Genomic DNA, 16,782 nt, shown 5'->3' with positions numbered 1-16,782 from the left:
AATATTTATTCTTGTGAAGTTTCATTTTGTTGATTTTCTGGCATTTTCCTAGCATATGTCATCTTGATTCTTGGCTTCTTCGTTTAGCATAACAAAACTGCGGTTTTAGCAGTGGGTTCCGAGCATTCCCCATGGGCAGACCCTCCTTGCTGTCAGGAGGCCAGTGCAGAACCCCGTATCATGCTGCAAGGGGCTTCTCCCTAGGAACTCTGCTCTGCTGTTCAGGGTTTTGTGAGAAGAGCTGTTCCATCAGCTGTAAGTCAGCCTGACATTGGTACCATTCTACCCTCCTTTTTCAGTTTCAGCAGGAGTGTTGAGTGGCATTGTGCACTGTTCAGTGAGTTTTGTGAGAGAAAGCTGACTGGAAACAATTGCTATGTTGAGTATTTGAGCAAAATAGCTCTCAATACTTTTGGTTTTGCCGTAACATACATTAAAGTGTTCCGATCCCATATAACTTATATTTGTATTTAATATTATTAGCATGTATTTTATTCTCACATAAATTTAATTTTTCCTTGAAAAATTAGAACACATTTTAATGTCTTTTCGTGGTTTATACTTTGGGTGGTGGATTCATGGGATGTGACTTGTATAGTCACACAGCACCCAAGTGATACCACTGTTCCCGTTCATCTGGATTGTTAGATTCAATATACAGATAGATGTATGCTATCTAATGGAACACTAATAATTCAGAGTCAATTATTTTTTTTCAACAGGTGTTACAAAGGTAGATTATGGAGATATATCATCAAGACTTGGTCTAAGACAGAAACTACAATGCAAACCTTTCTCTTGGTACCTAGAGAATATTTATCCTGATTCTCAAATTCCACGTCACTATTTCTCACTGGGAGAGGTAAAAATATGTGTATTCTGTATGGTTATTATGTTCTTAATTCTTTATAAAAAAACAACAGAGGTTAAACTTCCAATAAAGGAAGGACCTTCATATTAAAATTATATAACCTCAAGTGTAGGGAAGTTTTTGCTAGTTGACAGAGTCTACCTCATAACTTGAAGTCTTATTAAATTTTTTTCATGTTATATTTTATTAAAATAAGAATACTCTACCCCCAACTTTTCACAGTTGGGCCTTTGGTATATCTTTTTTTTTTTTTTTTTTTTTTTTTGAGACAGAGTCTTGCTTTGTTGCCCAGGCTAGAGAGAGTGCCGTGGTGTCAGCCTCGTTCACAGCAACCTCAAACTCCTGGGCTCAAGTGATCCTTCTGTCTCAGCCTCCCAAGTAGCTGGGACTACAGGCATGTACCACCATGCCCAGCTAATTTTGTCTATATATAATAGTTGGCCAATTTCTTTATAGTAGAGATGGGGGTCTCGCTCTTGCTCAGGCTGGTTTCGAACTCCTGACCTTGAGCAATCCGCCCACCTCGGCCTCCCAGAGTGCTAGGATTACAGGTGTGAGCCACCGCGCCAGGCCAAAAGCCATTCTTTTTTAATTGAACTTTTTCTCTTCTATTGACTTAGTTATCATACTTGTGTTTTTGTTTTTATGATTGCCCTAGACTTTTCAATATGCATACCTGAATCATTAGTCTGCCTTAAGTTAGCACTTCAACCAATTTGCAATTTAACTGATTTTTCCTTCTAGTTTTGGGAGTAGAAGTGTTGGGCTAGTGCTATGTTCTACCTAGAAGCACTGCTTTTCCTTTTCTTCTTTATTACAGTATAATGCTTCAGGATTTTGGACCATAAATGTTCTAGGTATCTTTTCTTAATAATCTTCTAACTCCCCAAGATCATCCTGTTCAAGGTAGTGATTTTCAACACCGCCCAGTGGTAGATTACAAATCAATTTAATTGCTTATGACCACCATTGTTTAAGAGTTAAAAAAAGAATATATGAAAGTGCATTGCTTGCAGTAAAGGAATTTTGTTTGTACTGGGTCATGATGTAAAATATTTCTTACCATGAGTTGCAATCAAAAAAGTTTGAAGGCAGCTATCTTTTAATGCACAAAGGACAGTTCTTTGTATGAATAGCCTTTGTGTTTGTAGAGATTACTCACAATCCTGTGGTTTTTATCTCTTTGTTAGCTCCTCCTTTTATTATCCACCTTTCTAGTAGATACATAACTGTTTCTATATCCTACGTGTTCTTTACAAAAGGACATAGAACTTCTACCTTATTATAGTACAGTCATTTCTTCCTCTACTGTCCCCTTCCTCAAACTCCTTTGTTTGGAATCTGGCATATTTTTTTCTAGGACAGTCTTAGCAATTAAAATGCCTTAGTTGTACATAGGCCCTTTGTAAAAAGATTAATCCATTCTTGTCTTAACCCTGTAATCACTTGACTTAAAGAAAGGCTCTAGACTAGAGGGAAAAGGAAGAGTTCTAGGAGCACAAGCATATGATTGTCCATGGCAGGGATCAGCACACTTCAGCCTGCAGGCTAAATCCAATTTGCTGCCTGTTTTTGTAAATAAACTTACTGAAATGTGGCCATGCCCATGTATTTACTTCCTGCCTGTAGCTACTTTTACAGTACAACAGCAGAGTTGAGACTTTTATGGCCCACAAGCCTAAAATATTTAGTCTCTGGCCCTTTAAGAAAATGTTTACTAACCCCTGGGATACACTGTCAGGAGCAATCATTGATAGCCTTCCTTATCTTCACTCACCTATTGTTCCAGCCCCTACTTTATCCTTAGGAGCCTTTATTGTAGCATTTTCTTCAGTTGATAGAACTAAAATTAAACTTCTCTTGTTTGCCTCCTTCCTCCTTCTTACCCTTTCAGTCTAAATGATACTCTTTTTCTCCCATTTGTCTTCCCTAAGAGTTCAATTTCCATTAAGTTGACATACCTGGAATAGGTCAGTACTGTGGAATCTTGCCTTTTTCCCCACTATTCTTTCACTAGAGCCATGTGTTTCCTTAACAGGCTGCACCATCTGCAGTTGCAGATCTGCAAAATCTGCAAAAAAAAAAAAAAAAAAAAAAAGACTTCATTGTAAATCTTTATGAACTTTTCATTATAAAATTGCTTTTAGAAAAAATATGAAGCCAAGTAGGAAAAAAAAATTAACCCTTCTGTGATAGAAATTAATAGAAGGATGAAATTTCTTTTTGTAAGTCACAATAGCAAATGATGACAAGTGTGGACCGGGCTACAACCAGGCTGTATCCCAGGATTGAATCTTCCTAACACTCAGGAAAAGTAACCCCCCACCCTGAGGAGGTTGTTACTTCTTCAGTCCTTTCATTCATTCAAAAATATTTTAAGTACTTAGAATATAGCAGTGAGTAAAGCAAAGATCCTGCTCTGGTTGAGATCAACAGTCTATGTGGGAAGGTATATTATGACAAATATACAATATGTCAGATGGTGGCAAGGGCAGAAGGGATAGAGAATGACTGGTGAGCATGGGTAGTAGTGCTGTTTTATGTAGGGAAGTTGAAAAGGCCTCTCAAAAGGTGATTTTTGAGCAGAGATCTGAAGGAAGTAAAAGAGCAAGCCATATGAGTTTCTAGGGAAAGAGTATTCTGGGCACAGGGAAGAACAGGTACAAAGGTTTCTAAGATGAGGGTGTACATAGCATGTTCCAGAGACAGCAGGGAGGCCAGTTGTCCGGAATACAGTGAACATGTGGGAGAGTAATAGATGATAAGGTCAAAGAAAGAAGATCAAATCACATAGAGCTTGTAGGCCACAGTGAGGACTTTGGATTTTATTCTGAGTAAGATAGGAAGCTACAGAGAAACATGAGCAAACTTTCATTAGCAAAGGACCAGATTATCTGCTACATAGAGAAACACTGTGTGGGAGCAAGAGTAGAGCAGCTGTGTTGGCAAAAGGCAGAGAGTAGTCAAGGGTTATGTCAAGGTCGATGTCAAACCTGAGACCTGGTGCTGTGGAGTTGCTGTCACTGAGATGGGAAAGCCGGTGGGCCAAGCAGGTTCTGAAGGGATTGCAGTGCAGTTTGGGACACATTAAGTTTGAGATCCAAGTGAAGATGTTGAGTAGGTAGTTGCTTTTAAAATCTTTCAGTTTGCAAGACATTGATGGTGGAGATCCAAAGTGAAGGGTTGTCAGTACATAGACAGTTTTTAAAGCCAAAAACTACATGAGGTCATTCTAAGAGGATCAAACGTAGGTGGGAGAGAGAAGACTGAGGACCACATCTTGGGGAACTCTACACTTTAGAAATCATAGAGATGAGAAGGAATCCACAAAAAAAGGTTGAGAAGAAATGAACAGTGAAATAGAACCAAGAGAGTGGTGTCCCTGAGACTAAGCGAAAGATGTGTTTCAAGAAAGAGGAAGTGGGCCAGGCGCAGTAGGTGGCTCACGCCTGTAATCCTAGCACTCTGGGAGGCCGAGGCAGCCGGATTGCTCGAGGTCAGGAGTTCGAAACCAGCCTAAGCAAGAGCGAGAGCCCGTCTCTACTATAAATAGAAAGAAATTCATTGGCCAACTAATATATATAGAAAAAATTAGCCGGACATGGTGGTGCATGCATGTAGCCCCAGCTACTTGGGAGGCTGAGGCAGGAGGATCGCTTGAGCCCAGGAGTTTGAGGTTGCTGGGAGCTAGGCTGACGCCACGGCCCTCACTCTAGCCTGGGCAACAAAGCAAGACTCTGTCTCAAAAAAAAAAAAAAAAAGAATTGAGAATGAGGAGTACTTTTTTTCCTTCAAACTGACCCAGTTTGCACAATGCCTAAGCATTGTTAGCTAGGCCAAAGTATAGGCGTATGTTAACAAAGAGGCACTTGTCTAACCCATTGATAGATGGTAGATGATTGCCGAGTCAGCTTGCTCTTGCCTGATGTAGGCGGGCTTCTGGATAATCCACAGAGTCCACACTCGGGGCATGCTTGTTATTGCCTTATTAACTTAGCAGCTGGTCTTAAGCCTTGTATGCCCTAATACTAGGTCACATCATCTAGGTTCAAGATCTGATTTCTGGGGCTGAGGTCATTCTCAAGCACCTGCCACAGTTCGGCAACAGGTCTTGTGTTTGTGACCATAGCTTCACCTGTGCGAGCCTTCCTTTGCCAACACGAGTTTAGCCTTTCAGACGTCTTTTGCTTCAAGGACCCAGGGAATGTTGAGATCATAGATTTTTGAGCAGAAAGGGATATCAGAAATATAAATATGACTAAGGTAATAGATATTTAGAATGTCTGGCTTCAGTTAACTCTGACTTCCATAGCTCCTGTAGGACCTGAAACTAAATTAATGTTGATGTTTATCCTCACATCAACACTATGAGATAAGTGCTACCGTGTTTCCCCGAAAATAAGACAGGGTCTTATATTTATTTTTCCTCAAGAAGACACCCTAGGGCTTATTTTCAGGGGATGTGTTATTTTCCCCTCAAAGCCTCAGCTTGCGGCACGCACAGGATGGCCGGGACCTGACAGGGGGAGCCATCCTTGTTAGTGGGGCTGCCTGCACTTTTCCAGTCACCTCTGGGATAGTAGCTGTCACAATGGGGCAGATGAGAAGGGCTGCTCTTCTTCTTTACCGCTCCGCAACGAAATGCATGGGTTGTGCAGATACGCTGCGTAGCGACGCCCATCACTAGGTCTTATTTTCGGGGCAGGGCTTATATTGCTCAAATGCTTAGAAATCCTGCTAGGGCGTATTTTATGGGTAGGTCTTATTTTGGGGGAAACACGGTACTATCCCACTTCACAGATAAGTAAATTGAGGCTCAAATAAATGGTTTAGACAACAGGGCAAAGGTCACAACCACAAAGAGGAAGAGACAGAATTTGAACATGGCTTGAGAGCCTGTGATTTTAGCCAGTGACACCCATATTCTTTCTCAGATCTAACCAGTATGTCCCTTGTGGCAGAGAGTGTGGATAAGTGAATCCAGATTCGCTAATGGTGGGTTCAAAAGTGCTTTATCAGGGCTCTTACTTGTTCACCCTAAAAGAGGTACTGAGACTCTGGTGAGACTATAATAGAAACTAAAAACCTTAGGCTCTCAGTTCTTGCCTTGTTTCCCAGGAATGAGTGCATTCATAATTATTTTCAACTCCTAAAGCCAAAATCAACATATATATATATATATATATATATATATATTTTTTTTTTTTTTTTTTTTTTTTTTTGAGACTGGGTCTTGCTTTGTCGCCCAGGCTAGAGTACAGTGGCCTCATCATAGCTCACTGCAACCTCAAACTCCTGGGCTCAAGTGATCCTGCTACCTCAGCCTCCCAAAATGCTAGGATTACAGCAAAAATAATATTTTTTAAGTGATGGCGAGGTACACCTAAGTTGCTACTCCAGAAGGGGGAGTTGAAGAGTTTCTGTGTCTGTTGATAAGGAAAGAAAACCAAGTTATTGTGTGCCTGCTATGCGCCAGTCTCTGCTAGGGCCTCTGTGTGCATTATGTCATCTAGAGCATGTAACAAACCTGAGAGAGAGATTTTTATCCCTGTTTTACTGATGAGAAAATTGAGGTTATTATAGCAACCTAAGGTGCTCAATTAGAAAGACATGGTATTAGGGCGAAGGGAGTGGATTTTGTGTATAAAAATGTTTAGGCAATGCTCTTTTTTATGTCTTATATCCTCTGTATCTCCATTCACCACCACCACCCCCAACCCCCGCACCTGGGGAATTTGAGGTTATTTCAGAGTAGTACTGGGGACAGTTTAGGTTTATTTTTAGTTTATCCATATATGTGTGTATCTGTCTAATTAACCTCTTTAACTTCTAATATTTTCATTATTTGTTGTCCCATAGATACGAAATGTGGAAACAAATCAATGTCTAGATAACATGGCTAGAAAAGAGAATGAAAAAGTTGGAATTTTTAATTGTCACGGCATGGGAGGAAATCAGGTGAGTATCTTCGTAAACATTTACCCCATAATATTCTGAAATAAATTAAAAATATGTATATAGATGCCTTTAGTCCCACCCCTTGGGGATTAAAAAAAAGTAAACATTTAAAGGGGAAAATTTTCAGATTTGTTTTTACTTTGCCTTTTTTATCCCATGACGTCTTTCAGGAAATATTTTCCTACCTTTAATGAGGAATAAAGACCTTTAGGTAAAGGAAGCCTTCAATCTAATGATTTCTTTCTTAATGAAACATTTGTAAAAGGCCCCTTGTGAGCACTGTATTTACATTGCTGAGCATGAAATTTATTTTGCCTTTTTTAGTCAAACAGATGACAACCCTTGACAATACCCTCATTGTATACAGAGAACTCAAGATCATTTTTACTTTCCTTTCTATAAACTTAGTGGTAGTTTTTCTGAGTCATTTTATTCTCCACTACTTTAATAAAGTGCAAAAATCACGTATCTTGAAATACTGGTATTTTTCCTGCCAGATAATTGGGCACCTGAAATGTTAATTTTTTTTTCTGTTTAAGCTTATATGTGTGCATTTTTGTTTTCCAGGTTTTCTCTTATACTGCCAACAAAGAAATTAGAACAGATGACCTTTGCTTAGATGTTTCCAAACTTAATGGCCCAGTCACAATGCTTAAATGCCACCACCTAAAAGGCAACCAGCTTTGGGAGTATGACCCAGTGGTGAGTTATGCAGTTGCCTGTAGGAATAAAATTATGTGTGTCATTGGATATATTTATATACTTTATCGCTAAAGGAATGAATTCTTATGGAGTTCAAATATGGATCAAACTGTTCTTATACACTGGAAATTGACAGATGAGGAAAAATAAGTAAATTGAAGATGTTTTAATCTCTTTAATTATTAGTCTTACAAAATTACAGTTGCCTCCAGTCCCTGTGCTCTTGTTACTAAGTAGCCACTGTTCCTTCTGTATGTCCTCAAGTTCTATAGTCTAGTTTAGGAGAAACAGAGCAAGAAGTAGACGTTTTAAATTACTGAATTAAACAAGTAAAAGGTCAGTTTTAATTAACAAAACTCTAGCTTGTGATGATTTTTCAGTGACATATATAACAAAAGTTTTCATATTTATCTTTGCTTTCCTCTGGAGCCTCTCTCTCCACCCCCCATAAATTGTTCCCACATAGAGGTATTTAAAAGATAAGTCAAAGCATCCCCACTAAACCTCTCTGCCTGTCCTCCTATCTGCCTGATCTTTCACCTTGTGCTTTTTGCCCTGTGATTCTGCAGCCAGGACCAGCATCTTTAGTAATCTCTTTATCTGGTTCTTTTTCCTTCAGCTTACAAACAGAACTAGTTTTCTTCTTCATGTTGGGAAGAACTTTAGTTCCTACTTTACTTTCTGCATACCATCTTACTTCTCTCCCTCTTTCTGTAACATAGAGTAAATGGCCGGCACTCATGGCTCTTGGTCTTCCATCCCTCTCTCTTGTCTTGCCCTGATGCTATATAGAAACAGCACCTGAATGCAAAGTCAGGAGCGTCCCAGTCTCTTTTTCCTTAACTTCTCTATAGCATTTACTGGATGTTTGGGGGTTTTTTGTTATTTGTTTTATTTTGTTTGAGACAGGGTTTCACTGTGTAACCCAGGCTGGAGTGCAGGGGCATTATCATAACTCACAGCAACCTCAAACTCCTGGGCTCAAGCTATCCTACTGCATCAGCCTCCCCAGTAGCTGAGATTATAGGTGTGCACCACTGTACCTGGCTACTTTTCTACTTTTTGTAGAGTTGTTGTCTCACTCTTGTTCAGGCTGGTCTTGAACTCTTGTCCTCAAGCAAATACTCCCACCTCAGCTTCCCAAAGAGCTAGGATTAGAGGTGTGAGCCACCACCCCCGGCCTGTAGCATTTATTGTTGCTAAGCAGATAGTATTTTAAATTTTCTTAGCACTTGGCTTTAGATGTACTACTGTTTAAGTTTTTCTCTTAGCTTTCTCTGCTTCTTTATTCTACCTCTTAAATGGAGGTGTTGCCCAAATTTATGACTTGGGCTATCTTTTCTCCCTGTGATGGCTCACACCTGTAATCCTAGCACTCCAGGAGGCAGAGACAGGCGGATCTCTCAAGGTCAGGAGTTTGAAACCAGCCTGAGCAAGAGCGAGACCCCGTCTCTACTAAAAAAACAAAGAAATTAATTGACCAACTAAAAATATACAGAAAAAATTAGCCGAGCATGGTGGTGCATGCCTGTAGTCCCAGCTATTCGGGAGGCTGAGGCAAGAGTATCGCCTGAGCCCAGGAGTTTGAGCTTGCTGTGAGCTAGGCTGACGCCATGGCATGCTAGCTTGGGCAACAGAGTGAGACTCTGTCTCAAAAAGTAAGTAAATAAATAAATAGTCTCTGATCCCTATAATGCTATGCTTCTTTATAGCTACCTATCAGTCTTTTCTCTACTATTAGATTGTTAGGTGGTAGAAGACAGAGACCATGGTCTTCACAGAGTCAAACTATAGTAAAAATGGTATTAAATATATTAATAGCTCAGGAAATGGACTGAATGTTCTGTTCCAGTGTTTCCCCTAGTGCATGCTTCTGCCATTTTGTGTGTGGCTGCCCCATCCTTTGCAGGATGTGTGGCATCTCTGGCTGCAGATAGTAAGTGCCAGTGGCACCCTACAGCCATTGTAACAACCAAAAAAATTTGAAAAATGAAAAAGCTTCCCACTTTTTTTTTTTTTGAGACAGAGTCTCGCTTTGTTGCCCAGGCTAGAGTGAGTGCTGTGGCATCAGCCTAGCTCACAGCAACCTCAAACTCCTGGGCTCAAGCAATCCTTCTGCCTCAGCCTCCCGAGTAGCTGGGACTACAGGCATGCGCCACCATGCCTGGCTAATTTTTTCTATATATATTAGTTGTCCAATTAATTTCTTTCTATTTATAGTAGAGACGGGGTCTCGCTCTTGCTCAGGCTGGTTTTGAACTCCTGACCTCGAGCAATCCGCCCACCTCGGCCTCCCAGAGTGCTAGGATTACAGGCGTGAGCCACCTCGCCCAACCAAGCTTCCCACCTTTAAGTTCATTAGAAAATGACAGTATATTCATTTGGCAATATAAAAACCTGTTGATTGTAGCTTAAAATAAATATAAAAGTAAGTAGGAATTTACTTTTACATTAAGTCTGGAGGTAGGTAGATTCAGTGGCATAGTGATGTCAGGGATAACATTGCTGTAACATTCTTGGCTTTTTCTTATAGCCGCAAGATGGTTGCTGTCACATCCCAACTCAAGGCAGAAAGAAAATAGGAGGGGAAGTGTTGCAAAACCATATTATTGCTCTTTATCAGGAAAGCAAAAGCCTTTCCTGGAACCCCCTTAGGCTCTGCTTATGTCTCATACCCCATAGTGACACCTAGCTGCAAGGGAGGCTGGGAGAGCAAGCATTGGGTTTTCTAGGCTTCTTATAGTATGAGGTAGCCAAGAGACAGGGATTGGGAATGGCTGTTGGCTGGCCAACAGTTGACCATAACAGGTCTTCTAAAAGAAAAGTTATGATAAGACATGTAAGAAGCTGGAGATAGGTTGGAATATTTAGAAAGAACCAGTTATGAGTTTGAGGTTATAAAACTTCTGGATCACTTTGTAACGTTCCCCCCCCCCCCCCCCCCGAGATAAAATTTTAATGTTACAAACAGGTTTCTCCCAGAAGCAGACTCCAAGATAAAATTTAGCATAGGATATTTGTTAGGTAACCCCTTTGGGATCAATACCTGTGAAAAGGAGAAGGAGAAGGCAAAATTGGGCATGGGGAGAAGTCAAGTTGTGGTGCGGTCCTGAGTGGACTGAATGGGGAGCTCTGCAGGGGAATGGCCATTAGAATTGTCCTGTCTCCATCCACTGAAAACATAACAGTCTGGAAAAATAACAGATATTTATATCAACAATCTAGACTCTAAACCTAAAACCAAGAACTCTTAGATTTCAGAGAAACTCTAGAAATAAAATGTGGGACACTGTTTTATAGAAGTAGAAATTGAAGCTGAGGTTAGAAGTTAATTGCCCAAGGTCACAGAGCAGGTAAATGGTGTGACTAAATCTCAAACCTGGAATTCTTGACTTTCGATCCAGGATTCTTTGCACAATACCATCTGTCTTTGGTAAATGTGTATGTTCATGTATCTTTAAGTCTTGTTTATATCATAGATTATATAAAATTGATAACATGACACCAGGCTCTTCAGCTTTGATTACTTATGTCTGTCTTTTCTGGAATAAGATGTAGATTTATACCCAATCTCATTTAGAGATTGAGGGCAGCAGGTGGGCAAATTATTTTTTCTAGGTTGCAGGTAGGCATTATGGCATGATTAATTACAGCTTTTATCCTCCCCTTCAAAAGTTACAGTTAAATATTTGTGCCCAGCATTAGAGACTGCAATGGAAGCTGGTTCCAGCAGTGGCTTGTCCGGGTGCCTTGATCTCTCTCTGTGTGGAGGCTCGTCAGTGTGGCCTGGGTCCTCTGCCCAGTGCTGCGAAGACAGAGCCTGCAGTGTTGAGAGCCACAGAGCTCCGCACCTGCTGTCAGCAGCCAGAGTTGTGTCTCGGACAGGGTCGTTCACCAGAGTCCAGGTCTCCCGAGGGGCTGCTCCCCTTCTGAATTATGGGGATTCTGCCTGGATGTTGAACAGTTTAATGCCTGGCACGGAGCAATAACCTATGTTTCTGTGATGGGTTTATTTTAATGAATCTAGATAAGTGAAATACACGTTTTTAGAAATTGGGATGAGAAGGCCAGGCACAGCAGCTCACGCCTGTAATCCTAGCACTTTGGGAGGCCAAGTTGGAAGGAATGCTTTATTTTTCATTTATTTTATTTTATTTTAGCGTATTATGGGGGTACAAGTGTTAAGGTTACATGTATTGCCCATGCCCCCTCAAGTAAGTGCTTCAAGCGTGTCCATCCCCTAAACGTTGCACATCTTACTCGTTGTGGTTGTATATACTCATCCCCTCTTCCACCTTCCCACCTTCCTGACACCTGATAAATGTTACTCCTATACGTCCACTTAGGTGTTGATTCGTTAATACCAATTTGCTGGTGAGTACATGTGGTGCTGGTTTTCCCATTCTTGAAATACTTCACTTAGTAGAATGGGTTCTAGCTCTATGGGAGGAATGCTTTAGCCCAGGAGTTCGAGACCAGCCTGAACAAGAGCGTGACCCAGGTCTCTACAAAAAAAATAGAAAAGTTAGTCCAGCCTAATGCTGCTTGGGAGGCTGAGGCAGGAGAATCACTTGAACCCAGGAGTTGGAGGCTGCAGTGAGCTATGGTGACACCACAGCACTCTAGCTGGGTGACAGAGCAAGACCCTATCTCAAAAAAAGTGAGGGGGGGGGAGGAGGAGAGAGATCAACTCGCCAACTAAAATTTTTGTTGGATTTAGTTGTTTTTTTGTTTTTACTTACACTGACTGTGGGCCTGATAAGGCATGCCTACTGGGAGAAGCTTTGCAGTGACTTCTGGAATGCTGGAGGGCTTGTCTGTGTTGCTCTTATCGTGCCTGAGACTGAGGCCTTGACCGCAGTGCACATGCTGAGCATCAGCTCTCTGGCTGCTAAGTTGTGTTTATGGCTGCTCAGGACGTTGCTAAGATGTTGGGTTTTCCAATTGTAAGTACTATTTATCAGGTACTTACTCTGGGCTAGATAGCACTTCTGTGTACATTTTCTCCACATTTCCTCACAGTAATTCGGTAAGGTGAGTGTTTTTATCCCCTTTTTACAGATCAGGAACCTGGATCTCAAAAAGGTTAAGTTTTTGCTTAGGGACACATAGTTGGTATATGACAAATCTGGAATTCACTCCAGGAAGTGTCTGACTGCAGAGCCCAAACTCTCAACCAATAAATTATACAAGATCTACTTAAAAAAATAAAATAAAAATAACCACAACCATGCTGACTCTCTTTCAGGTCCTATTCTTACACATTTGCAAGCATTAAAGTATATAATAGTGAACCTGAAGTCAGTGTTGATGGTGACATCTGCAAATGTGTACTGCCCCTTGCCAGTTACCGCTTTGACCACAATGTGGAAGAATAATAAATGGCTGGAAGTCAAAATAGTTGTATATAATTATTATATTTTGTTTTGTTTCAAATTCAGAGGCCTCAGAAAATGAAATGCTCCAGATAAAAGAATTAAATTAAAATAGAGCCATGAGTAAAAGAATCAGATACATATGTGCTAAACATTTCACATTTCCTCCTAGTTATGTAAACTTACAGGTTAACTCGTAATGCAGATTCCTGTATAACTATTAATACTTGAAGATCAGAATTTATATCAGAGTCATTGGTGTGGATCATTACAACTGTGTATCTGTTAACTCTTAACCTGTCCTGCCCTTTTGAAATTATCCTAAAAACCAACAAGTCAGCATCAAATTTAGAATGTAAATAAGTAGATAGGAAGATGTATAGCTATAACTGTCAGCCATTTATTAAGAACCTCCTTTGTAAGTGAGGTGCTTTGTACTTTAACCTCATTATCTCTACCTCACAAAATGTGCTCAAAATATAATAGCTGCCTGGCAAGTATCCAGCCATTGTTAATATAACAAGAACAGTTACATGGCTGGATACTGGTAAGTCCTTAGACCCTCATATGTTATGTGATTCTCATTTTAAAAATGAAAAAACCCAAGATACCCAGGCTACGAACTCAGTCTGTGGACTCCACATCCCTGTGCTCTTCTTCCTCAACCACAGGGATAGTCTCTGGATTTGATATGGATATAAACTTAAGATCGATTGTAACTAATCTCAGCTGTCCCGACATTCTTACACTTTTAAGTCTTCAGAAAGACCTGCGTTTCTAAAAACTTGAGGTTTGGAGTCACTGAATTAACTTAAACAGCCTTATCACAGGGAAATGAAACAATTTTGAAATAGCTGTTTGAAAATAGCTTAAGGATCCTAAATTAGGAACCACTAATCTAGCCCCCCCCCCCTTTTTTTTTCCTTAGGAAACTGAAGCACCAAAAAAAAAAAAAAAAAGTTTCACGTAGTGTTACAGAGCTTATGCCAGAATTAGGACTTAGAATTTAGGTCATTTTACTGCAAATGCCCCACAGTACCCCAGTGCCTTTCTCCCTTCCACGTAGCTCTTAATACTATCTTTAAATATGTACCTTTTCTGCATTGTCTTTTAAATAGTTTATATTGCCCCCAAAGGCACCTTTTCTACAGAGGAATTTAATAATCACCAAAAATGATGATTGAAGTGTTTTAATTTTTTCCACTTTCATGTTAAGTGTTTTTTTCTGTCACTTTCAGAAACTAACCCTGCAGCATGTGAACAGTAATCAGTGCCTGGATAAAGCCACGGAAGAGGATAGCCAGGTGCCCAGCATCAGAGACTGCAATGGAAGCCGGTCCCAGCAGTGGCTCCTTCGAAATGTCACCCTTCCAGAAATATTCTAAGACCAAATTTACAAGAAAAGAAGAAATAAGGATTGACTGGGCTACCTCAGCATACATTTCTGCCACATTCTTACGTAGCAAAAAAGGAAAAGTGCTTTCCTCCTCTGCAGGATGTAAGGTTTATCAGCCATTAAAACTTAGACTCCTCTAGCTTTTCACTAGCTGTGAACCAGCCTTCTTCCTGTCCACGGACGTGAAACTGCATAGTAGTGAGACTGTGCACACTGATGTTTACAAGATTGAAAGAGTCTTTCATCAAGAATCATGGTAAAGAATATTTAGACAATGAAACAATCAACAAAATGTGCTTTCCGGAGAGCTGCATCTTTTATGGTTTGCTTGCACATCAGTAATTTCTACTGAATGTGCTGTCATAATGAAGAGATTTCCAAGATTTTTTTTCCTGATTAGAACTGGTAGCCAGTATATTAAATATTGATTTAAAAATAAATGAAAAGAACTGGAACCAGATTCAGAATCATGAAAACATTTTTACAACAACAACAACAAAAAACTATATTAAACAGGGTTTAAAGAAAATTAAAACAGAACTATGAGAAGTACAATTTGTTATAGTATAGTATCAAATTTCTATATAGATTTTATACCTCAGTGGGGAAAAATAACTGATTCCAATGACATTCATTTTATTTTCATCTGTGATAGTCATGGATGCTTTTATTTTCCTTGGGGTGCTGAAATTGAGCTGGAAAAAAAGGCTCTTTGAACATAGTTTTAATTTCTTTCTACAATTTTTTTTTATTTGGTTATTTGGTTTGTGGGCTGTTGGAATTGTGATTTTTAATTGCCTTCTAAAAAAATGGAAATTTAACATAATAATGTCTGCAGCCAACTGAATGAGTTAGATATCTCAGTTGCTCTTGGGTCAACTGGCTTATAGACTTTTTCAAACACATCCACACACACAAATTTCCTACCAGATTTCCAACTTCTTAACTTGATTCTACGGATTATGCTTAATACCCAAGATTCATACTACTGTACTCCAGATTTGTTTTGACAGCAATAAATCTTCAGTTCTTTGTTTATGATTCCACTTAACAAAAGGCCTGCAGAAGTGATTTATTATTTGGGTATTTGGAGATAATATATTTGATGGTTTTTTTGGAAGACCTTTTTCACTCCATACTCAGATGTGCTTCATTGTCAAGTGCATATTTAGATTAGATTCTTGAAATTGTAATGTTGATCTGCTGCTTTTTTTTAAATAAAATTTGACTGAAAATGTTTAATTGGCATTTTTTAATGACTTAGCCAAAGAAGTGCAGGGATTACTCCATATTAATAGTCCTGCATTTCTTCCCTAAATTCCATTTAGGTTAAATTGGTTTTATTTTTCTCTGATCTTTAGTACCACAAAACCACCTGAGTGTCAATTAAAAGTTGATTATCAATTAAAAGTTAATCTTTTAATCTCATAGTTAGAAAATCTCATTGTGACATTTTCCCTGATATGTAAAACAATCCATTGGCAAAAATGCATATTTTCTTTCTTGTTTGTAAGATTATATTTAATGGAATTCTTTTCTTTTTGATTATAAAAGACTCTCACTGTAGGCAGTGCTATTTCTTGTGCCTAAGAATGTTTCTCAAAGTCACATCACTAATGATACTTGCCAAGTTGAGTATACACAGAGTTTCTCATATCATGTTCAAGTTCATCCGCATCAAGCACAGGGGGACACTTTAGGGTGAGACTGCAGTACAGAATGCGTAAACCATGTCCCTAGGATTTTGAAATGAAGCAGATGCTGGATGGAATTTTTTTTCTATTCCATGAGCTATGGTAATTCTATCTTCAGTAGACCTAATGTGCTTGAATAAACCAGATGTCTAATCAATAAATTATTTTCATGCTCAGAATTTGAGGTTTTTATACTCCAACGTAGCTTGGTCTTTCTTATTTCTTACTGTAAAAAAGCTTAACAGCAATGTGATTTAAGGCTTTGTTTTGTTTTTAAGTTGGGATTGTAAGTGATTATTTAATTCATGGGTACTTTTAGAACCTAATAGATAATCCCATTGCCTTTATTTTTCTAATAACAGAATTCCTAAATACTTTGAAAATACAAAATATTTCCTGAATAGTTTTGCCTTATATTGGTTTTATTTGAAGTTAGAGTGGATCCCTGTTCATCATAACTATTTATAGATTAGGGATATATGCTAATCATTCTATTGTAAATCAAATTAGAAAGAAAAGAATGAATGAAACAGAAAGTAAAGGATGAAAAGATGGAACTATTATTTGACCAGCGAAGAATTAATAAATGTGACAATTAAGGATAATTTGAATCTCACAAATCTATTCACCCCACTCAATCCCAGTACATTTTAATATATCTATCTTCATTGACATTCATGAGAAGTAGTTCTGCCACTGAACATTGAGAGTGTTCACCATTCCACAGATGGAGGACTGTGTGTAGGCCATGTTCTCATTACCCCATTCTGCTTTTAGCTGAAAAAC

At 39.2% G+C, this 16,782-nt stretch overlaps 1 protein-coding gene across 3 annotated transcripts in view; it reads left to right on the top strand.

The window, feature by feature from the left end:
- The window catches only part of GALNT1 (polypeptide N-acetylgalactosaminyltransferase 1), a 103,215-nt gene extending 87,042 nt beyond the window's left edge, over nt 1-16,173 (top strand). For all 3 annotated transcript variants that reach the window (XM_075993531.1, XM_075993528.1, XM_075993529.1), the window contains 4 exons: nt 723-862; nt 6,731-6,829; nt 7,397-7,531; nt 14,145-16,173. In XM_075993531.1, the coding sequence (XP_075849646.1) occupies nt 723-862; nt 6,731-6,829; nt 7,397-7,531; nt 14,145-14,291 (521 nt within the window). In that variant the 3' untranslated portion in view covers nt 14,292-16,173. The remainder of the gene's footprint in view (nt 1-722; nt 863-6,730; nt 6,830-7,396; nt 7,532-14,144) is intronic.
- Nucleotides 16,174-16,782: the final 609 nt, after the last annotated feature.

This window comes from Microcebus murinus, chromosome 17 (genome assembly GCF_040939455.1).
Source record: "Microcebus murinus isolate Inina chromosome 17, M.murinus_Inina_mat1.0, whole genome shotgun sequence".
Lineage (NCBI taxonomy): Eukaryota > Metazoa > Chordata > Mammalia > Primates > Cheirogaleidae > Microcebus > Microcebus murinus.
The sequence above is the reverse complement of the archived record's forward strand: the minus strand, read 5'-3'. Positions and strand labels throughout refer to the sequence as shown.